General features: G+C 34.9%; 1 protein-coding gene across 1 annotated transcript in view; it reads right to left on the bottom strand.

Annotated features, from left to right (window-relative positions):
* KHDRBS3 (KH domain containing, RNA binding, signal transduction associated 3) overlaps positions 1 to 24,168 on the bottom strand; it is a 180,766-nt gene that overhangs the window by 112,924 nt on the left and 43,674 nt on the right. The window contains exon 2 of the mRNA XM_012647978.1: positions 3,305 to 3,423. Coding sequence (XP_012503432.1) covers positions 3,305 to 3,423 — 119 coding nt within the window. The remainder of the gene's footprint in view (positions 1 to 3,304; positions 3,424 to 24,168) is intronic.

Here is a 24,168-nt window from a genome sequence, read left to right as displayed (position 1 = left end):
ATACCTGAAATAAAAAGTTTACCTGATGCGGTTAATAGCAAAATGAAGATGACATAGTAAGGAATCAATGAATTTAAGATTGAGCAATAAAAATTATCCAATCTGAAGGATGGGGGTGGGAAAAAAGTAAACAGAGCCACAGGAACCTTTGTGAGATTAACAAAAGGCTGAACATATATGTAATTGAAATCTCAAAAGATGGAGCAAGGAAAAGGTCAGAAAAGTATTTGAAGAAGCAATAGCTGAAATATTATGATGAAATGAACAAATCTGTTAAAAAAACACAACACATTTTTCATAAAAGATAACAATAAAAAATCTGACTAGTGCCATATCAATAAAGATATGGAATTCATCATCAAATTCAAGGCCTAGATGGCTTCACTGGTGAACTGTATCAAATATTTAGGAAGAAATAATACCAATCCAATATACATTTTTTGAGAAAAAGGAAAGAAACACTGTCCCACTCATTTTATGAAACCAGAATAACATCAATACTAAAATCTTATAAAAATATTACCTCCCAAAATTTATAAGTCAGTATCACTCATTAACATAGATGCAGGTGAAGCTGGCAATATATAAAAAGGATAATATGTCTTTGGTAAGTAGAGTTTAACTCAGGAATACAAAGAAGGTTTAATTTTTAACAACTGGTCATTAAAATTCACTACAAAAGCAGTATAAAAGAAATATCCTGTGTTTATTTCAACAGATGCAGAAAAAACAGAATTTATCATTCATTTGGGATCAGAACTCTCAGCAAAGTTGACGTGGAAGGGAACTTCCTATACCTAATAAATGACATCTACAAAAAACTTATAACGGATATTGCTCTTAATGGTAAAATACTGCATGCTTTCCCTCTTTGGGAACAAGGGAAGGTTTTGATACTCTCATCACTGTTTCCAGCATTATACTGGAGATATTAGCCAATACAATAATGCAAGCAAAATAAGATGCACAAAAATTAGAAAGGAAGAAGTAAAACTGTTTATGCAGGTGATATGATTATGTATGTAACAAATCCTAAGGAATGGACGAACTAAGTTACTAGAACGAATAAGTGAATTTAAATTTAGCAAGGTAGAAGTCAAGGTTAATATATAAAATTTTAGATTAGAAGCAAAAAATTAGAAAAATTAAAAATATTCAACTTACAATAGTGTGAAAAAACACAAACTATTTAGGAATAAGTTTAACAAAGGACATACAAAGACCCTTACCCTGAAAAGTACAAAACATTGCTGATAGAAATTAAAGAAGATTTAAATAAATGGAGAGATATACCATATTCAAGAAATGGAAGACTTAATATTGTTAAGATGTCAAATTTCCACAAATTGTCCAACAGATTCAATGCAATTGCAATCATAATCTCAGCAGGTCATTTTGTGGTAATTAAATTTGTGAATTTATATATAATTGCAAAGGACAAAAATATCTAAGCAATCCTGAAAAAAGAAGGACAAAGTTGGCGGGACTACATTACCTAACTTCATGTCTTACTATAAAACCTACATTAATCAAGACAGTGGGGCATTGGCAAAAGGGACCAAATCCATAGATAGATTAAATTAAAAGAACAGAAAGCTTAGAAATATCCCCCACCACGTACATGGTCACCTTACTTTCATCAAAGGCACCAAGACAATCAATGAATGGGTAAACATCTTTCAACGAATAGTGCCAGAAAAACTCAATATTTATATGGAGAAAAGAATAAACTTGAGCCTCTAAAACACTGTATACAAAAATTCATTTGGGATATATCATAGACCTAAAAGTAAAAGCTAAAATGATAACACTTTTAGAGAAAGCACAGGGGAATATCTTTATAACTTACAAAATTCTCTAATATTTCCTTGAGGTTAGCAAAGATTTCTTAGTTCATAGAAGGCAATGACCATAAAAGAAAAACCCTATACATTAAATGCCATCAAAATTAAAAACTTCTGCTTAACACAAGACTCTATCGAGGAAATAACAGTCAAGCCATAGACTGGGCCAAATATTCACAAAACATGTATCTAACAAAAGATGTGCATCCAAGATGTATAAAAAGCTCCTACAACTCAATAATAAAAAATACATACAGCCCATTTACAAATAGGAAAAAGATCTGAACAGACACTTCAAAACAGATGACATAGGAATAGGCAATAAGTACATAAAAACTGCATAAAATCATTAATCATCAGGGAAATGCAAATTCACACATGAAGATATCAATATACAATCAAAATGGATAAAAGAAAAAAATGACAGCACCAAATATTGATGAAGATATGGAGCAACTACAACTTGTACACATTGTTTATGGAAATGTTACAAGGTATAACTAATTTGGAAAAAAAAAAGGATGGCAATTCTTCTAAAATTAAATACACAGCAATTTACCAAAGAGAAATGAAAATATATGGTCACAAAATGACTTGTACAACAGTGTCCACTGTAAATTTAATTTACAATAACCAAAAACTTAAAACTGCTAAGTAAATGGATAAACTGTGGTATATTCAGGTAACTATTATTCATCCACAAAAAGAAATGAATTACTGATACATACAGCAGCATTTTGAATTGTGTACATGGACACTCAAAAGACAAATCAAAAACAGGGTAAGGTTTAACACATTAACTGCCCTGTGAGTTGTATTTAACTCATGCTAGTGTTGAGCCTGGGGTCCCGTGAAGCATATGTAACTCACACATCTCTTTATCTTGGGAACCACATGTACTATTTTTTAAGCTGCATATAACTCATTCACAGAAAATAATGAAAAATAACAAATTTTTCACTAAATTAGAAAGGATCATTTTGTTTTCAATTTTATACTATTTTCATAATAAAACACTATGGCCCCATGGAAAAAAATTTTTTTTCTAGTGTGGCAGTCAATGTGTTAAATAAAATTAGAACAGATGATATTTTTGAACTTTTGTGTGACATGCACTACACTAATCATTTAACACGCACAATCTTATTTAATTCTTAACCATCCAACCTCATAATACAAATGAGAAAAATTAAGGGCAAAGAAGTTAAATAGATTGCCCAAGGTTCTATCACTAGTAAGACTCATAAGTATATTTTTTAGAGATCCATAACTCACAGTAAAGTCAAACAGAAAAGACAGAATCACTAAATACACTAAATAAGTTTTAAATTAACTTTAAACATGTGGGGGGGATGCTAAGAGAAAACATCTCTAGAAAATATCAAACAGAACATAAATGAAACATCTGTTCCTCTGCGATTAAGGTTAAAATACCTGCAGTGTGGACCTCACTGTCTTACCTTAGGAAACTGCTTTACAGGAATTAACACTTTCTGTCCCAGCTTCATGTTCTTATTAATCACCACATCGATGTACTTTTCTTCATCCTTGCCTTCTCCTTTTTGAAACTTTTCTATTTCTGTGGAGGCAAAAAAATAATCATGAAGTATATGACTCAGAACTCCTGAGGTTGTGAGTTCTGGTTGACTCTGTTGTGGTATGAAATAAAAAACTACAGAAATATGGATTATTAAATTATGCTGTAATTTTTTTCAAGTAATGACACATTCTCCTGTTTTATTAATGATTCTTCATAAATCAAAAAAATGCATATACCGTGGCTCTACAAAGTCAAATCTCAATTGCCCATGCTAATGGAAATGAAAAATGGACTAGATAACACACAAAAAAAAGTAAAAATAAATTACTTTGGGTCTTCTAGAATCCTAGATAAAGGCCGATCAAATAACAAAAGTCATAAAGCACTCACAGCTTACTGTTACAAAGCACCGACACATTCCTATTTATCAATCTTTCCTGTCTTTCCAAGGCTCCTACAATCAAAAATTGACTCTAAGATGACATTAAAAGCTCTTAGACAACCATCCATCAGCCTACATCCTCCAACCAAATCGTACCACATGACACGTATCAACTACACACTAATGTCTTTCCTAATGCTCTTTGCTCTACTTGTGATGTTGTTATAATGTTATTTCATCTTCATCTCCTTTCAAGAAAACCACATTAAATCTCACTTTTTCTGTGCAATTGCCCCTTCCTCAATGGAGCAGCAAGAATGGAAGAATCAATCACTCCCACTCTGATACTCACAAAGCACTGTATGTACAACTCTACTACTACCCTTAGGTGGAAAAAGAAATGTGGTAACTCCACTAGAACATAAATTCCTCTTAGATAAAATCTATTTCTTCATTCAATAAACATTTACAACAAAGTACCTACTATGTACAAGTTCCAGATCCTAGAAAATATTATCATACAGTTTCATTTACTTTATGGCCTATCGCAGCAGTCCCCAACCCTTTTGGCACCAGGGACCAGTTTCATGGAGACGACTTTTCCACAGACCAGGAGTAGGGAGGATGCGGGGGTGGTGAGTGATGAGGAGCGGCTGTAAATACTGATGAAGCTTCGCTCGCTCACCCACCACTCATCTCCTGCTGTGCCGCCCCATTCCTAACAGGCCAAGGGTTGAGCCCTTGGCTGTCTAAGAGGTACACAATTAAGTGCTTGCATGACTGCTGCATGAATGAGTACATGAACTGTTACCTCCAAAGTCAAACCACTAGACATCTAGGTTCAAAGAAGGGAAACAGTATGAAGAAGGTACCAAAGATGGTATCAGTTGTACAAAGGGACACACATATTTATCCATTTTTCTTGTTGAGCTAGGAATATTTAAGAACTTAATATGTGCCATCTCTGGACTAGGTGCCTCATATTCATGACATAATTCAATCCTCAAAACGGATGACAATGAGTAAGTGCTGGAAGGTGACTTTACTAATAAAAAGCAAAGGTAGGATTTACCCCCAGGTTTTTCTGACTCTAGAGTGTACCCGTTTCTCCTACTGTTTTTTTTTTGAAGTCATATCAGACAAAAAATAAGTAAGATTTTTATGGCATCTTGAGATAAATGAAGGATGTGTTTAAAGCTGGAGGCTTCAGGCCTGGGGATTCAGGACCACCAAAGAAGCTAGTGTTTCTCATAACCATAACCAGAGGAAATTTTGCTCCATCACACTATGTTGCTTCCCGTTTCTTACTAAATTATTGTCTATTAAACAAAGATTTTGAATGAACAGCAAAGAATTATACTTTAAAGGACACTGAATGGGAGATAAAGATTTCAAGATCGTAGTCCCAGATCTGCTTATAACAGTCTTTATAATTCTAAAAGAGTACATTCGTTAGGTTAGGATTCAGGTTCTCCATGTTTAAAATGAAAAGACCAAAATAGGGTATTCAGATTTGGTTCTAAAACCTTAAGATCTCATGTGATTTATGAATGCCGAGAAAGTCTCTCTCTCTCCTTAATAAACTTTAGTAAGCAAGGTATTTCACTGAGTTCCATGAGTTATCATAACAAATTATGAAACCTGAGAGGAGATCGTGGAACTCCCTAATTTGTAGTCAGCCAGGCAGAAATGTGGGTAGCCTGGGTACTCCATTTGCGGCTGGCATCTGAAGTGGGGGCTGTCTTGTGAGACTGAGCCCTTGATCAGGGGAGAGGGTGGGTGGGCCAGATCTAACTCCTGCTAACAGAAGCACTACACGATAGGGATTGACAGTGATGGTGATGTGGGGCATGGAGAGAAGCAGGAAGGGACTGAACATGAGGACAGACAGCCAACAGAAGGGAATAGCAAATTATATCTGCAGCTTCTAATCAAAGTTTCTGAGAAGAGATGAAGATTATGTCACCAAATAAACGAATTAGTCATTTTGTCTGTCTTCTTGTTCTACACTATGTTTTGATCCTGGAAAACAAATTCTAAATGGAATCTGTATTGGGAATCATATACATTGAAATAGAAAAATATCTTTGATTTATATGGATTTTTTTCTATAAAAATAATATATGTACAAGGTAAAAATTTAAAACAGTAAAACAGGATATAATATTTTTTAAAAAAGTTTCTATCTCCCATACTCCAGAGGTAATTACAATCAATGATTTGTACATATTCTTCCGAAATTTTCCATGAATAAAGAAACATATACACAAAGTTTGAAAAGTGTAGCATTAATTCTATAAATGAGCTTAAATTAGTTTTGTTTTCTTCAGTAAAGAGCAATAAGTCATATGTCAGCTGCTCCATCAAGTATAATTCATGACTTCAGCTTTAATTAGTAGAAGAAAATAAATCCCATCTTTCATTTATCAATTTCTGCTATAACTGGAAATACCTTCGGCACAATTAGAAGATTCAACAAAATGAGGTACAATGAAACTTTCTTTAAAAAAAAAAATTTTAGGGGTGTGTGTTAGTATGTCAAAATAGATTTAATTGCCTATTTTCTTTTCAAATAACCATTTTTATAATTTTTTGAAAACTCACACCAGATGTACAATATTTAATTCCATAAAAATCAGAATTTCAAATGCTCTTCTTTGTAATAGTAACATTTAACATTCTGAAGTAATATATGAAGTCATATAGGTAAGATTTTAAAAAATTAGGAAAAATTATGTATTTTATCATATACTATACTAAAGTTTGAGATATATCTATGATTTTAAAGAAGAAAATAAAAGAAAATCTATATTATATTTAATTTCCTCTCTAGATGTCCAACAGTCCACTTCACAAATCTTAGGTTGCTAAAATACATTGTTTTTATCTTAAGCTTTGAATTCTGTTGGAATATAATATTTTACTGTTTCAGATTTCTTGAAAAAAATGTTTAAGTCTGATGCCACATTAAAAGCATGTAGGCTTGCATTTCCTAGACCCGAAGCACTGCACAACAATGAAAAGGAGCCCATCACTGGAGTCGAACAGACCTACTTTAAATCATGACTGCTGTACTTTTCTCAGGCCCTTGTACTCTCCAACTGTAAACTTCAAAATTGGTCAAAACTTTCACTTTTTCTAATTGGTGCTGTTCAAACAACAATTTTATATTTTCTGCTAAATTGAGGATTATAAGTAGCTCAATGTTTTCACGAAATCCAATAAAATATAACGCCAAAAATGAGGAAATGTACAAAATGATCTATGAAATCTTGAGACAGCTGTCTCAAGTACTTATGCCTGCCCCTAACTTGGAGCTTCATATTCCAAAACTCATGCTACCACTCCTCTCATCTTCCCTGAAGGAGGGAAGGAAACTGACATGCCCCTAGATGGATGTGACCCTTTCGTTAACTATAGCAAAGTAAGACGAACCAATAGAGAAAACCCAATCAGATGTTCAGATGAATGCATGGGAGATTTGACTTTCACTAATCCCCAGATTACATTTGGTATGAAACAGCTTAATGTACCAATACCATCTCCCAGCTCAGAAAGAATAAGCAAATGTGTGATTAAGGTTTTAGATAGCATAGGGGATTAAAATGTGATGTTTTCAAACCACAGACACCAAACTCTGTCAGCCCAGAAATCTGGTTGCAGTAATAATGTCTGTTTTGATTTTTGTTTGTTCATTTGTTTTTGTCTTGGTCCAGTACATAGCTTCCTAAGCAATGGCCTCTTTCCTTTTTAATATACCAAATATAGTAATCCACTAATCCTCTAAAAAATAGTCAAATAATCTTTGGATTTAAATGAGTTAAATTTCCAGTATTAAAAAAACTGCTTAATTTCTCTCACAGAATCAAACACATTTAAATTGATATTTTCCCCTTGTCCTAGTAACTTCATTTCTAGAACTTTACACTACAGATATACTTGGATGGATACAAAATATTATCCAGTGTAGCTATCCACTGCAGCACTGTCTGTCATAGCAAAATACTGGATACTACCTAAATGTGTATAAACAGAAGGTTGGTTAAATAGGCTAGTGTACACCTACACAATGAAATAGCATGCAGCTACTTCACAAAATGAGGAAACTCCTCATGTTCCTATATGAAAAGGTCTCTACCAAATACATTGCTTACTTACCACACACACACACACACACACACACACACACACACACAGTGAAACAATATAAGAAAAAGAAAATATCTCCCTACTGATATACAGTCATGCACCACATAATGACATTTTGCTCAACAAATGGACCACACACATATATGACGGTGATCCCATTAGATTACAATGGAGCTAAACAATTCCTATTGCCTAGTGATATCATAGCCATTATAAAGTCATAGAGCAATGCGTTACTCATGTCTGTGGTGATGCTGATGTAAACAAATGCACCTCATTGCTGGTTGTATAAGAGTGTGCAGTAGCATTGTGGGCCTTCACATTCACTTACCACCCCACTCACTGACACACTCGAAGCAACTTCCAGTCCTGTAAGCTCCATTCCTGGGAAGTGCCCTATGCAGGTACATTATCTTTTTTTTTTTTTTAATCTTTTATTTGAGATTTTTACTGTACCTTTTCTATGTTTACATGCTTTGATACACAAATGTTTATCATTGTGCTACAATTGCCTAAGTATTCAGTACAGTAACATGCTCTACAGGTTTGTAGCCCAGGAGTAGCAGGCAATACCATATAGCCTACATATAGGGTGGGCTATACCATCTAGGTTTGTGTAAGCACACTCTATTATACTCACACGAGGACAAATTCACCTAAGGATGCATTTCTCAGAAAGTAATCCCATCAGTAAGTGACGCATTCCTGTATAAAAAATCAGTAACAGTGGCTATCTATTCAGCATGACGAAAACAAAGTGGATGGGATACAGAAATACGAGAGAGGCTTCTCACTGTATCTCTTTCTACATTGTTTTAAATGTCTGAATCCTGTGAATATTTTATCTATCTAAAAAGGTATGAAGGGGCAAAGAAAGGAAAAGAAAGAAACTGTATGGAGAGGGGCAGCCTGATAGGGGCCACAGACTTCACAGTGGGAAGCACCAACCTGTGGTGACATAAGAAGAAGAAACCCAAAGAAATAAACACTATAATCTCATTTCTCTCTCCTGCCAAACTGTTAATAGAAGCCAGAGAGCAGGATGTCTGCAGAGACAGGCCTTACAATATCCATTTCAGCCTCCTGGGCACAGAGCAGGGTAGAAAAGGGTGGAAAGAGGACCTAATAAGGAAAAAAAAGAAAAAGATCTCCAATCCAACCCCACATTTTTATCAAACTGAAGGAATCTTTAAAAAGTTTCTGATATGGCCTTTACACAGAAGAGAATCCATTGGATCTCACCACATAAAAAATTACACAGAAAAAGATTGATAAATAATGAAAATTATTTCAGAAGTCACTTACTATACCATTACTAATTATTATTATTTTGTTGCCAATGACACACCAAGTACAGGGCTATTTCACTTGAATTATCTCCTTATCCTAACAAATATATGATGTGTCATCTAAGGATTCACATGGTTAAGCAGCTTGCCAAAGTTAGAAAACTAATAAGTAGCAGTGTCAGGATTCAAACCCAGCTATATCTGACTTCAAAGACTACATCTTTTCTTTTCTTTTCTTCATTGTTGTAAAAGACACATAACACAAAATTTACTATTTTTAAGTGTATAGTTCAATAGTGTTTATATTTACATTGTTGTGCAACAGGTTTCCAGAACTTTTTCATCTTGCCAAAGTCAAACTCTAGACCCATCAGACAACTCCTCACTTTTTCCTCCCCCAGCCCTTAGTAACCACCATTCTATTAATATTTTCTGTTTCTATAATTTGACTACTTATATACCTTATATAAGTGGAATCACACAGTACTTGTCTTTTTGTGACTGGCTTATTTCATTTGGTATAATGCCCCCAAGGTTCGTCCATGGTGTAGCAGATGTCAGTTATTTCCCTCCTTTTCGAGACAGAATAATATTCCATTGTAGGTGTATAACATATTTTGGTTATCCATTCATTGGCTAATGGACATATGGGCTGTTTCCATTTCTTACTTATTGTGCATAATTAATCTGTCATTTTTTTCCTTCCTTCCCAAAGTGAGATGTGAAAATGTTCTATAAGCTATAAATCACAAATGTATCAGATTTTCTTAATGTAGCTACACCTGCTTATCCCTCCACTTTATTCTCCTACAACAAAGTTATTCTGTGAGAAGCTCTGATTCAATGTAAAGAAAACAGCTTGAAATTAAAGAACCTCAATATCAGTGATCTGTAATGAGGTTTGAAACTGAATTCAAAAGAATAGTCAAAAGCATTTTGTGTGACATCAGGGATAGTTCAAGACCCAAATCCAAATGAAAAAGTAAAAAAAGATTTTGACTATTGTCAAAATAAAAAAAATTACAGAGTTAAGTGAACACAAAGGAGCTAAAAAGAAGCAATCTTTACATATAGTGGCTGAAGCCAAAAAAAAAAAAAAAAAGAGGGAGAGAGAGAGAGAGAGGACAGCAGATATTAATGCAGCTTCTAAGCCATGTGTAGATGCTTAAGCCTAAGATAATTAACTCAAAAAGTACTCTACGGTCCTGCATGGTTCTCTCATTATACAAAAGGTCAGTTTCTGTGGTTTTAAGGTTAGGCAAAAATTGATACTCTGGTCCAAGAACTAAAGAGATAAAAATGACAAAATGGTCCACTTTCTGTCATCCAAGACACCTTGGTACACTGCTTACTGCTGAATTAACTGCTGATGAATAGTAAGAATTTTCCAAGAAAAATCTGAAACATAAAACCTCCAAGTGAGAAAGAATGTTGGAAATAATGTAGCCAGACTCCAATTACCTGAGTTTGAAACCCTACTACCAGTTATATGGCTGCCAAAAGTACCTTAATCTAAGTCACAATTTCCTCATCAAAAAAATGTAGAAATAAGAGCACCTACCCAATAGGGTTGTTATGAGGATTGAATAATTTAATATTTGCAAAATACTCGGAACAACAATATGTGGTAGAGATAAGTTCCATATAAGCATTTGCTAAATAATGTAAGTGCCCATACTAGATAGTAAGTTCTTGAAGGGTAAGATCTTATCTGATTTAACTTCATATCTCTTGAACAACATAGAAATTGCAAGTCTCTATCCAAAACTTAATTAAAACATCATCTTGCCCTTCCCCCACAGGTGAATTGATGATGTTCTCCACAATGACCTGTTTCACTGTATAAAACTTGTACCACAGTATAGTTTATTATATCCATTATTCACATTTTCTTTACCCCCCCAACAAAATTGTAAACCCATGGAAGGTAGGAACCTCTATTTATTCATCTTTGTTATATTCTAACACCTAGCACAGTGAATTAGGAAGGGCTCCATGTTACTAAATAGTTGAATAAGTGAAAGAATGAATGTTTTAAATTAAATGAAATGAGTATAGTGAGTTTGTAAATATCTAGTAGTCACTGTTGAAAAAAGCTCTTCTAAAAGCTTTAACTTGTGAGTTTTTTTAAATCTATTTAATAAAATTTCATTAAAGGGTCAGAAAAGTATAACCGAATAATGTAAGTCAGCCTGCATAATTAAAGTATTAACAAGGAAATTAATATAGTCCATAGACCCTCCCCCTTTCCAAACACCTTAACCCTTATAGAAACTTTCACTAAAGGTCAAGTCTTGGCCTGTATCTCTTAAAAAAAAAAAAAAAAAAAAAAAAAAAAGAGAAGCTCATATAAGAAGAATAACAATACCTCTACATACTCAACATTCAGTAATCTATTTCAAAATAATACAACAGTCCAGTTGAAGTATTTAAATTGATTTTAAAAGAAACAGAGTGTCCACAGCCATTGTAAATTCTATTTGACAGATTACTAAAATGTTACTGTAGCTGCTGCTCTGAAAAGAAATTTTTAACCTCCAATATGACAAATGTTTTCACTAACGAATTATTTTATTTAAGCAATCCAAACCTAACTGAATACCTATTACATTCAAACCAGAGTGGAATACACTAAAAACTACCCAGACTAGATTGATTCATTCAGCTCACAATCTTGCCAATAATGTTCCATAAATAAATAAATGGCACAGCAGAGAAGAGATACATATCACTGTCTAATAAGGATGAATAAGCTCATCATAAATACACCATCTAGGGAGAAAGAAAAATCAATACTCTAAATATTAAAAATACTTGGAAGTAGACTATTTTTATAAACATACAGCAAATACCTGTACACAAAATGTCCTTAAATATATAGACAACACTTAAGATTAAAACATACACACAAGGAAATGACAGTCAAACTCCTCCAGCAAGGAAGAAAGGAAGAAAATAAGGAGGGAGAATAAGAGGAGGAGGGAAGGAGGAAGTAATTAATAAATTAATTCTACCTATCATGGATAATTAGCAAAAATATAATATAACAATGATATCAGCAGGTAGAATTTATTTAACGACTATCTTCCAGGTAATTAATCCTTGTAACACTGCTGCAAAGAAGATACAAGTTTCATTGCACAGAAGGAAACACTTAAAGACATCCAGTGACTTAACTAATGTCCCACACCTTAGCCCCATTTGCTAAATAAGAAACCTGACAATCAGTTTTGATTTCTCCCTCTCCTTCACCACCTGGAGTGAGCCTATTTGTGGCCATCAAGTATCTTGTCAACATGCATTCCACATGCATGCTATGAGTCTTGGCCGCCCAAAATCTGTGTACAGTAGTCCAGCCCAAATGACACATAAAGTCAATCATCACAGAGAGTGAATCTTACAAAGGAAAATCCTACAAGCCCTTGTCCTCTATGTCTCTATGTCTAGGATTCCAAGCTGAGTTTATTGACTTTTTAAGTCCCTGCTCCCTCCACTTTTTTGGCATTACTGTACTACAAGGAACTTGATTTTGAATGAGAAAAAAATGCTTTGGATTATTATTACATTTTGGAGGAAACTCATCAAATTATTACAAGTATTAAAAGAAATGTCTATCAATGTGCTTTGGAAACTACAACACAAAATGTAAACATAGACTGTTATTGTTTACTTAATATAATCCCTGACTGGTGATGGCTTATTTATACTATTAAAAATTAACTGGGAGGCCACTAGACTAAGATGGCTCCAAAGCCTTGGGTTCATATGGAAGCAAACTGAAACCCAACTCAGAGTGAATGCTCATAGCCTAGAAAAAGGAAACTTAAACAGCCAACTAACCTCCAACTAGAGACTTTACCAACTAGAAACCACCAACTAACCTCTAACTAGGAACTTAACACTTTAACCAATCAAATAATTTCTTTGCCTTGCTTCCATAAATGTTTTATAAGAGTTTTGCCCTCACTCCCCTTTGGTGGAACCCCAAACTACTTGAGCTCTGGCAATGCCAGATTTATGAAGCCCCGTCTGCTCACATAAACTCATCACAGTTTTAATGTGCCTAAGTTTATCTTTTAGTAGTTCTTATCTCATTGAATAGATTTCAAGAAGGATTTGTGAAACCAAGATGATTCCAGAGAATCAAATCCAGATAAATAAAAAATTCCAAACACTATTCAGAATTATCACTAAAATTTTGTCAAATTCTTTTGAAAACAAATGATTCCAGTGTCCTGCACCTTACATATATGCAGTTATTCAGCAAGCAAAAGGTATTATGGCAGAAAAGAGAAACACAACAATAAGACCTGGTCAATCAATGCCTCAATGAAAGATAAATTTACCCCTTAAACAAGGGGAAATTTAAAGGCCTTCAGAAATGAGTAGGTTATTGGATTTGAATATTAAATTCTAACAATTTTAAATATAAACTTTTAAATTTCAAAGGATTTATTATAATTTTAAAACAATAAAGACCAAAGAATAGAAATTAGAGATGGATGTTCCCTAAAACTGGTAGAAGGAATCTAACAAGTTGAATAATTACTATTTAAAGATATACTGGATGTTGTACACACATTTAGTCCTCGTAACTTCTCAGAGTGTTGGGACAGGAATTATCACTTTCCTTTTCTTATACCTAATAAATGGCAGAGCTAAAATTTGATTCCATGATTGTCTCTCAAAGTTTTTGCTTACTTTCACAAAATATTACACTACAAAATACTGGCTTCAAAACAAAATGAAACTTTCCAAGCAACAAGTAAACAAAATAGAGTAAATTTCGCCTCCAATAAATATACAGAATTTTACAGGGATAGTCAGTCAACTGTGTTCATTGAATATTTCCTATTTACTAAGAAATATAATTAAAAACATCATAAATGTACAACCGTGCAAACTAATTTCCACTATACTGTTAGGCACAGTGGTGAAGAGGACAGATGATTGGGGCTCAGGTTCACCTATAGTTTTACCAGTACTAATGGTGAATACTAGCAAATTTCTCTTCCATTCACCCATTTTCATCTGATAGTAAGGAAAGTTCTGAAATAAATATTTACTGAAGCTGGCTGGAAAGACTGGCTTAGCTTTTACTTGAATCATTCAAAACAAAAGGCAGGAAAGGCAGACCTAGACAACAGAAAAAAGAGGCAAGGAGTTCCTGTCTTCCCAAACAGACCAATCCTTTGGCTATTCTAAATGACTGAAGATTATTCTTAATATAACCTAATGCATTTATCAAATAAATACTCAGTAAACTCACAGACTAAATAATCAGTCACTGGGTTAATTCAAGTTACTAAGGACTTAAGTCAGTAACTATTGGGAGGAGAGGAGGGGAATAACTATTAAAGATTAAGAGAGGAAAATCTACATTTTTAGTTATACCTAGGGTTAAATCACATTTCTCACTTTTAATTGCAAATATCATTAAGTATACTGAAAAAGACCAGCTACCTTAAACAATTATCAGGCTTCAGAGGTCACCAATTAGAACCCTGCAAGGATTTGAATTAAAAAAGGTTTTATGATTAGGTGAAGTAATGATCCAAGAAAGAGATTAGTTCTGTTGAGACTGCACTCATTATAAAACCCATTTCCTTTGTGTGAAGATTCAATGTCTTTCTCATTTATCCTGCTGGCATTATCACACTTTGAGATAGAAATATGACGGTACTAATGATATTCTATAACAACCATATAATACAAGCATTTTACTCTCTATTACTTTCATAACTAATAAGACTACAAATGAATATTTTCTATTGGTTAGATGTACAATAATATAGTGACAGAATATTTAAAATGTATTCAAAATAGGATTTATCATTCTATGGCCATACATTTTTAGGTCAGAGGCATAATCAGGGGCATAATCAGTCCCTACTTACAAAGCAAACAGAATGAAGTGGGGAGAACCTTAAGAATTTAAAGCATATTTTTTGTATAATGATATTATTAAAAGGGGTCACCTATATGTAAAGAATTCTAAAGATAAACAGCATGATCAAGGATTGCAAATAAATCCCAAAGAACACAACTATTCTGGTGCTGTTTAGAAGACTTACCAATGAAACTGTAAGAGACAGGCTAGCACAATGAAAATGGTTTAAAAAAACAACCAAAAAAAAAAAGCAGGTTAATGTTAGTACAAAACATACACAATGCCTAAAAATACCATATTTCCCTCATTCTCAATATTCTTCTAAGCCACCTGAAAATTTCCCAATAGGCATAAACACTTTTTACAAGCAAAATATAATTGAAGCAGAGACATATATCCTGTCACTCAAATTTAATCACGACCGAAAATTATGACATTGATGAAAAATCAATTTCCCTACACTTTAATAGTCACAGCCTCTGTGGACATGAAATATCTCAGCACAGATCTATGGAATTATTGAAAATGAGGAGTGTCTTCCCATGTCAACTTAAAGCTAGGGAAAGTTATCCATACTTAGGTCATTCCCCAGTCACATGTTATACATCACTCTGGCTTAGGAGTGAGATGTTCTCTCTTCACAGTGGACATTCCCCCTGGGGGTTTTCTTTAAGGGACGTTGTCAAGTTGTATGCATCTTCACGTCCAAGTTATACATTAAAAACATGTAAGGCTCTTGTAAAACAATTAAATAAATAACTACTCCAAGGCCAGTCAATGAAATTTTGTTTTCATTTTGTGCTTTAACCACTATTTAGTTAAGCAATCACTCTAGCGAAGTGGTCCCCAACCTTTTGGCACCAAGCACCAGTTTCAAGGTCATTCTAATTTGATTCTTCTAGTCCAATATCACTTGGAAAACCAACAGTTAAACTTTTTTAGAGCTGTGATTTATCAATGATAATAAGGCTCTAGAGGAAAAGCCAGACAAGCTTTCCTGGGCATACAGCATCTCTGTGCAGCATCTCTCTGGCTCCTGAGAGTGCTTTCTTGCTTAGATCCTCAGTCTCAACTATGTCCTGGAGAGTTGAGAGCAGGGGATAACTGAAGTATTGCTACAGTAGTGTGTGTGTTTATTACCCACTCCACCCCTAGTATATATCATAATGATCACTATCAGAGTTGAAGAAAATGGCATCTATGTAATGACATTAGCATAGATGTTCTCTATACAAGGAAACCATAATGAATATTCCTGGAGGCTAAATTATCTGAGCTAAATTTCTGATTTCCCCTGTGAAAAGCACAGGAAGACAATATAATCTGGGAATATGCAACTGCAGGTGATGTTTACCTTGAGAAGCATACCTATCAGCATTCTAATTTGAGTAGCATAGAGTAAATGTCTATGAATATATAACCATTCAACACATTATTCAGAGGAAATGTGTTTATCATCTTCAAAACATTTGCTATTCCAAGAACTAATTAGGTTTACAAACTGTGCTGTGAATACCAGAAGGCAGTAGATGTACAAATCATATTGTTAATTATGTCTCTGACAAAGAAACTGTATTACAGGTATTACATACAAATGCTACAACCAACCAAGTCCTTTAAGTCCATGATCTCAAATTTGGGAACAAATGAAGGCAAAACACAAGCATAAGATGAATGTAAAATTAAGCTGCTGAGAGGAATATGCAAAAACAGCCCTAAGTGAATGCTTAATCGGGCTATTCTGTCACCTGTTTTTGTTTATGGCACTCCCAGAACAGCATATTAACCTACAGCCTCCAGACAAGCACAACTGTCCAGCTTTTTGACACTTGCAGTAAGAGAGTATAAATTAATGATAATATGGAAAGAGAAGCTTAATTTCGCAAGACTTGAAGTAATAAAAACTAATAAAAACATGGATTCAAATCACAGACGAGCACTTACAGTATGACACACACACACACACACACACACACACACACACACACACAAAAGCAAGTCAGAGGGCTCAGTCCCCTCAATAACAAATTAGGGATATTGATATCTATACTTCTAGAATTATGAGGATTAACAAAATACCTCGAATGCCATGCCTAGAAACCACACATAACAAATTCTAACCTCCTGCACCCCATATTTCTGCATATTTATGTGAGCAGAAGTATATATATAAAAAAGCTAATAAAAATTTAGTAAAAAATGTAAACATCAATATAATTAGAATTGAAGATAATAATCACAAAAAAGGAATTAGGTGGCATCATAGTAATTCCTAATTCTCTTGTAGTCAGAAAACCAATCAATTGTGGCAGTTCTACCATTGAGAAGATCATGGGCGTGCTAAAATTAAGAAGAAGTTGAAAGTTCTAGAATTCTTCTGTTGTAACTTACCCTTTGCTAATTATTTATTTAGTGAGTTGCTTATCTTCTCTTAAATTCAGTTTCATTATCTGTAATATGAAGATCATCTATTACCTCCCTCAGTTGAGGAGGAAATTAAATGAGATCACATAAAAAAAAAAAAAAATTCAGAACCTAAAAAGCTACTCAAATAGTAGTGTGGCCAAAGCAAGGGTCCCAAGGCAATTCCTATCCAGGAAGCCACATCTAAGTAGAAGTAAGCTATAGAACGATGTGTCATTACAAGAAAGCTTTCCAACTACTATATAGCTGAACCGGGGCTACGGGCTTAGGCCTCACTTTTGCCTTTTGTAGCTTGGCCAGCTCTCTTAAGCTCAGAGCTTCAGAGGAAAAACATATCTGCTTCCCTACACGGAGAAGTGATGGTGATAGGTTGGATAAAGTAAAGTTTTCCTAAAGCTGTTAACAGAACTGTGCATATGCATAAGATCTATAGAAAACTCTACTTCTGGAATAATCTAACATGGAAATATCAAAAGAGAAAGTGTTTTATTACAGCACATACAGGCATATTTCCATATAACACTGTCTACTATGCTACTCCCATCCTAAAAATACACACAGTAGTACCACAGTACTCAGGGATTGCCCAGATGGCAATGGAAATGATCTAGGCCAGTGCTTCCAAAAGAACCTTCTGTGATGACAGAAATGTTCTTTGTTCGTGCAGTCCAATAGTTATAACAGTCACTAGCCACATGTAGCTCTTGAGTATTTGAAATGTGGCTCGTGTGACCAAAGAACTGAATTTTTAGTTTTATTTCATTTTGATTAATTTAAATTTAAATTGCCTCACATGGCTAGAGACTACCACAGAACACAACTTTAATACAGCTAAAAATCACAAAGGAAGTGAAAAAGACATGTGATCAGCAGAAAGAGATGCCACTAGAATTCAGACATTTATTCTTCCATTCAACAAGAAGTTACTGAGTGTCTACAACACACTGTTGACACTCCCTAATTCAGAATGATTCTGCACAGCACCCTGACAGAATGGAAAAAGCACACCTGGACTTTGGAGACAGGCAGCCCTGAGCTCAGTAAGTCATACTTACGTTACTATATAATATGATGTTGACCCTACTCATAAGAAACATATATTTCAGTAAAACTACATGTGAATACTCACAACGCAAAGTATAAATTTCAAATACTTTAAAAAAAGTACAAATATTACAAAATTTATAGGAGGCAGTAATAATACTTCTAGGTCAAAAAATCAAGGGAATCTTCTAAGTGAGTGGTATTTTAGCTGAACTTAAACATACGGACCTGCATATGTGGAGGAGGAGGTCCCAGGCACAGGGAACACACAGAACGAACAAAAGTTTGGAGACATAGTCATAGTAATGTTTTCAAAGAATACAGAACAGCAGAGTGTTACTAAAACATAAGGTACAAGGGTGGAGTATCTGGTGATAAAGCTGAAAAAAGGCAGACAGACTGGGAAGGACTTTTAATGCTATGCTAAGTTTCTTTATGACAGGATTGGGAAGCTAAAAAGGCATTTGTATAGGGCAGCAGCAGGAAAAAAATTCATGACTCAGAAAGAGAGAAAACTGCATCTAACAGCAATGCCCTGTGAGTGTTCTGATGATTTAGTGTTCAATGCTATGTGTGTTAAACTACTTCAATAAACAAAGATGTCACAAAAAGGTTGTACAGGAATAAGAAAATGTATTTTTTTTTAAATGTGGTTTTAAGACCCTCTACAGGCCCTAGTAACTACATCAGAGGAGTGAAGCAAATTAAAAGGCTTCAACAATTCATGCAAAAAGTGTAATATGTGCTGGTATGAATTTCAGTGAAAAAACTCGTACATTATTTTTAATGTTAAATCTAAGGCCATGGGCTGAAGACTGCAAAAAGTGAGAATACCCCAAAAATGTCTTCTTGTAATTACAAGGTCACTTTATAAGGATAAAACCTACTGAGAGATTAAAAATAAGATATTAAAGAAAATTCCATTATATGGTATCTATGAAAGAACAACAAAAACATCAATACATTCTAACTTTTCAACATAGGTTAAAAAAAAAAATTGATAAGCTACATTTTTGGATAACTGGTAAAAGAGCTATAAATCTTCCTGAAGAATGGGTATAAAAGTATAACCTTACATTTCTTTTCCTTTAATCTTATTTTCAGCTCAAATCTGTTGAATTAATTTCTATTTCCTTCCAATGCATTCAGATCTCTTAAGTATTATTTGACCTTTTATGTTTCTTGCTTGTCAATAGCTACATTTGATTCTCTAGGAAATGATTTTTACAATTCATAGAAAAAACATGCTAAAGAAAAAACTTTGCCTAAAACAAGAACCACATCATGACTGGTATTTTATGTGGGCTTTTAAAAGTCTGAATGCCAAGGCATCACACTTACATGTATGCTCATGAGTCACCAACCAGTTATGTTCAAAGGCCCTAAATTCTAAGAAAGAAAACGTTAACAGAATAAAGAGAAAAAGAGCTCAGAATTCAGCTAGTTTTGTTTCTGTTTTCTTTTTTAGATAAATTAAATATCTGTTCAGCCATAAAATATACTGGATATAGTTCAAGGACAGGAGGAGATGGAAACCAGCATTGACTGAAAACCTACTGAACAACAGACAAATGTATTTTAGGCACTTTTAAATACACTGTCATAATTAATCTTCGAGGGAGGCAGACAAATGCAGGAGGGTCTTTTCTCTCCTAGCAAGTTAGTAAGTGGAATAAATAGGTACTGATTCTGTATCTAAGATCCATGTTTTTAGCTGTAGCAATGGTTATCACATTCTTCAGTGAGCATATTTAATTCAAGCGTGATATACTAAATATAAATGTCCACTAAGTCCTAATCATTTTACTCAATCTTTCAAAAGCATCCACCTTACTATGTAGCATTCACCACAAATTGTTTAGATCTGTCTTACTCATGGCTAAATTCCAGCACTCAGGATAGTGCCTTGGTGCAGCAAGTATTGAATGAATAACTGAATAAATAAAATAATCTTAAACAATTTAAAATTTGAGTTCCTTTTTGGTTTCTGCCGTGAACTAGTTAAGTGACCTTAACTAAACCACAAGTTTTTCGAGCTTTGTTTTTCATTTCTTCTAGGAAATACTTTCTGAGCTCCCTACCCCAGGCCAGCAAAGGCCTATACTTAAGAACTAACTGCCTTCTCAGAAGAGTGAGGTGGACTTCTGCTTCCTTTTGAGAAAATTCCTCCTCAGAGTGGCCTTTTTTCCTACCCATTTCAAAACCTACTTCCATAATCCTCCATCAACCCTATGATCTCCTCAAATCCTTTGATAAATTCAAGGTTTGTTATTTAGCCAAAGTCAGTTTCTATTCTTTGGAACACAGTGGCCAGTGAGGGAAAATTCAGTTCATTGTGAAGTGCTATAAGCAGGTGCTGGTAGTTTGGTTACAGGTTTTTTGTTTTTTAATAAAGGAGTCAGCAGTAATAGTGGAACGCTTACTATATAATATATGGACAATACTGTGCTTCATATTGTGCCTCTTAAAGTCTTTTGTTTCCAAAGACACCTACCCCCCAAGAAAAAGGACACTGAAAATATCTATGCTTCCCAAACACAACTGCAATATCCTATGCTTTTTGCTATCTTCCGCCGCTTTTACCTATACAATCGGGTGCCTGACCACTAGAATAGGCACCAAAACTCACTTATAGGTTTTAGTAAGCAATATCCTTAAGTGAACACATTAGCATAAGAATCAAACCACAAACCTAGGTCCACAGGGCAGCATAAAGAAAAGAAAGGAAGTTACAATCATGCGGGGGTGATGAAGTGCAAAAGGGCAGGACTGTTTCCTATTTTACCATCACATGTAAAGCATCTGATAGTGACCCAATTACTAACAGAATAATAATATATTTTTGAGGAGTTAAATGGAATAATACAAAAAGAATATCCAATTTCTAGCTCTATGACCTCCGATAAGTAACTTATTCACTTGGTTAACACTCCTGTGTAAAAGCGGAGAAAATGCTATTTACTTTTCATGACCATTGAAACACTTAAATAAATTCAATGTATAAAGAGCACCTACTAAGCACAGTGCTTGACACATAGCAGACATTAATAAATGTCTGCTGTTTCGGAGATTTATATTAAAACATATCATCAATTTCTTTCAATATATCACTTTATTTGTCCTAATAACCTTACAAGTTGTGCCTATGACTCCCCCTTGATGCCCAAGAAAAGAGCTTTCAGGTATGTTGCTTTCTATTACTAACAGATCGCAAAAGATGATTGTGTTAAAAGGCAATAAGGCTGAATTCATGTAGAAAGGAAACATTTACAAACCCTAAAAGCCTTGGAAATGGCCATTAAAATGTAGCAATGAAGAAGAGAAAAAGGGCTGCTGAGGTCATGAAACAGTATCTTTTTTTCAGAAATCTTCTCCTAAACATATCTTTTCGACCTAGGTAGCATTTCTGGCATATCCACTGTTGACAGTACAGTTGATTTTCTGACGCCCCCAACTGGTACTCTGAGCCAAGTGTGGGAGTGAACTGGGAATATCCAAACTGGAAAATACCACTCTTCCCTAACAGTTTGCTTTGTAAAATAATGAAAACTTGTTTGTGCTCATTACAGATCAAATAATAATGATGGTTACAATTTCTCTGCTACTCCTCCCAAGAAGAGATGGTGTTTAAGTCACTTCCCTTTCAATCTGGGCTACTTTAGTGACTGACTTAACCAACAGAATGGGGCAGAAGTAGCACTCTCAGACTTCCTGTCCAAGCCTCTGGAATTGCTCACACTTGGGACAGTCCCTTGGAGAATCCTGACCGTGTGTTCCAAGACGCCCAAGACATGATGAGGCTGCTACAGGTAGGACAGCTGGCCAAGAGCTACAGCTAAGCTTCCAAATGAGTTCCCAGCCACTGACCACCAGCCACCCGGAAGCCAGGGGATGAGCCATCTGGGAAGGGCCTTCAGATGAGTGCAGCCCTACCTGCTCTCTGACTGTCATGTGTGACAGAAACTCGAAGTGAGAACCATCTACCCAAGCCCAGTCAGTCAACCCACAGAACTATGCAAGTTAACCACGCACTATTTTAAACCACTTTCAAAAGTTTAGGGTAATTTATCACACAGTAAAATACATATCAGGGTATGTGGATTTAAGTTAAGCAATTGCCATGGCCACCACTTGCCTCAGTATTAACCAACCTCCCCTAGGTTCAACCTTGTGTTTTTGTTTTTGTTTTTTTTTTTTTTTCCCCAAACCCCAGTACTTGTTTTTTAAAATGCTTCCAAAGAGTTTTCTTCAATTTATTTCTTGCTAGGTTCTTTTCTTTCATTTTCTTTCTTTCTTTCTTTTTTTTTTTTGCATGACCTATTCATTTCTCCACAGAAATCCATCCTACTTCTACTCTCTAATACTATATCCATGTCCTCATATCTATATATCTGCAGTTAAACATGCCCATTAGCTCAACGGTTCAATGCCAGCTGTCTCCCCAACTTGGCCCTTAGCTCATCTGCAGAATCTACTTTTATTTCCCTAGAAAGTGACACATTTCTCTACAGCACATATTTACATTTCAAAAGGAATATTTACTTGCTTAAACTATACTTCTTAGAACATTAAAAATACCACACACCTACACTTAAAACACAAGTAACCTACTTCCGTATCTCAGAGATTCATTCCCCAAATTCTCTAATCACTTACCTAGAGGCAAAAAATCAGCTTTTCACACATCACTCTCCTCTAGTCACTCACTCCTTCAGTTATCTATCCATCTGTCTACAGTGATTGCCCAGGAACCCTGGACTGTACTACAGCGAGGGAAACAATGATTAAAACCAGCTGCTGACCTTAGAGAATTCAGATTTGGGTAGAATAAACAAACTTGTAAAGAAAAAGATCATGATACATGGTACATGAAATATGAAGTCACAAATGACCAATAAACACTACAGTGAAACAAAAGTGAAAGTGCTATTTACTGGCACAAGTTCAGCAAGGAGACAATATCACCTTTCTGACTGATACAATATTCTGACTGATAAAATGGCATCTTATCATGATATACTTCCTCCACCTCTAATTCAGCTATTCCTTGGAATCCTAAAGGTAATTAACTGCTTACATTTAAAAGCCTGGCAGGCTGATGTTCAACTCCTACTTAGGATTTAGAAAGTAGCAAGAGAACACTGCTTGCCCTTTAATAATGACAAAAAGTTGGATAATCTAAAAAATAATTTTTGAGTTCCTCAGAAAACTGAGGTCACAAAAAACAGGTGAATTGAATTCTAAAGCCTGTCCAAAGAGAGAAGAGACCCAAGAAATGTTTCACCTTTGGCAGAGCACAGAAGTGGTAGCAATAATACAAAGTAGAGGCCGGGTGCCACGGTTCATGCCTGTAATCCTAGCACTGTGGGAGGCTGAGGCAGGAGGACTTGCTTGAGGCCAGAAGTTTGAGACCATGCTGAGCAAGAATGAAACCTGTCTCTATGAGAAAATAGAAAAATTAGCCGGGCATAGTGGGATATACCTATAGCCCCAGCTATTCGGGAGGCTGAGGCAGGAGAATCACCTGAGCCCAGGAGTTTAAGATTGTAGCGAGCTATGATGACACCACTGTACTCTAGTCTGGGAGACAGAGCAAGACTCTGTCT

The sequence above is a fragment of the Propithecus coquereli genome, unplaced genomic scaffold (assembly GCF_000956105.1).
Source record: "Propithecus coquereli isolate 6110/MARCELLA unplaced genomic scaffold, Pcoq_1.0 Scaffold28, whole genome shotgun sequence".
Lineage (NCBI taxonomy): Eukaryota > Metazoa > Chordata > Mammalia > Primates > Indriidae > Propithecus > Propithecus coquereli.
This window is presented reverse-complemented; position numbering and strand designations above follow the sequence as displayed.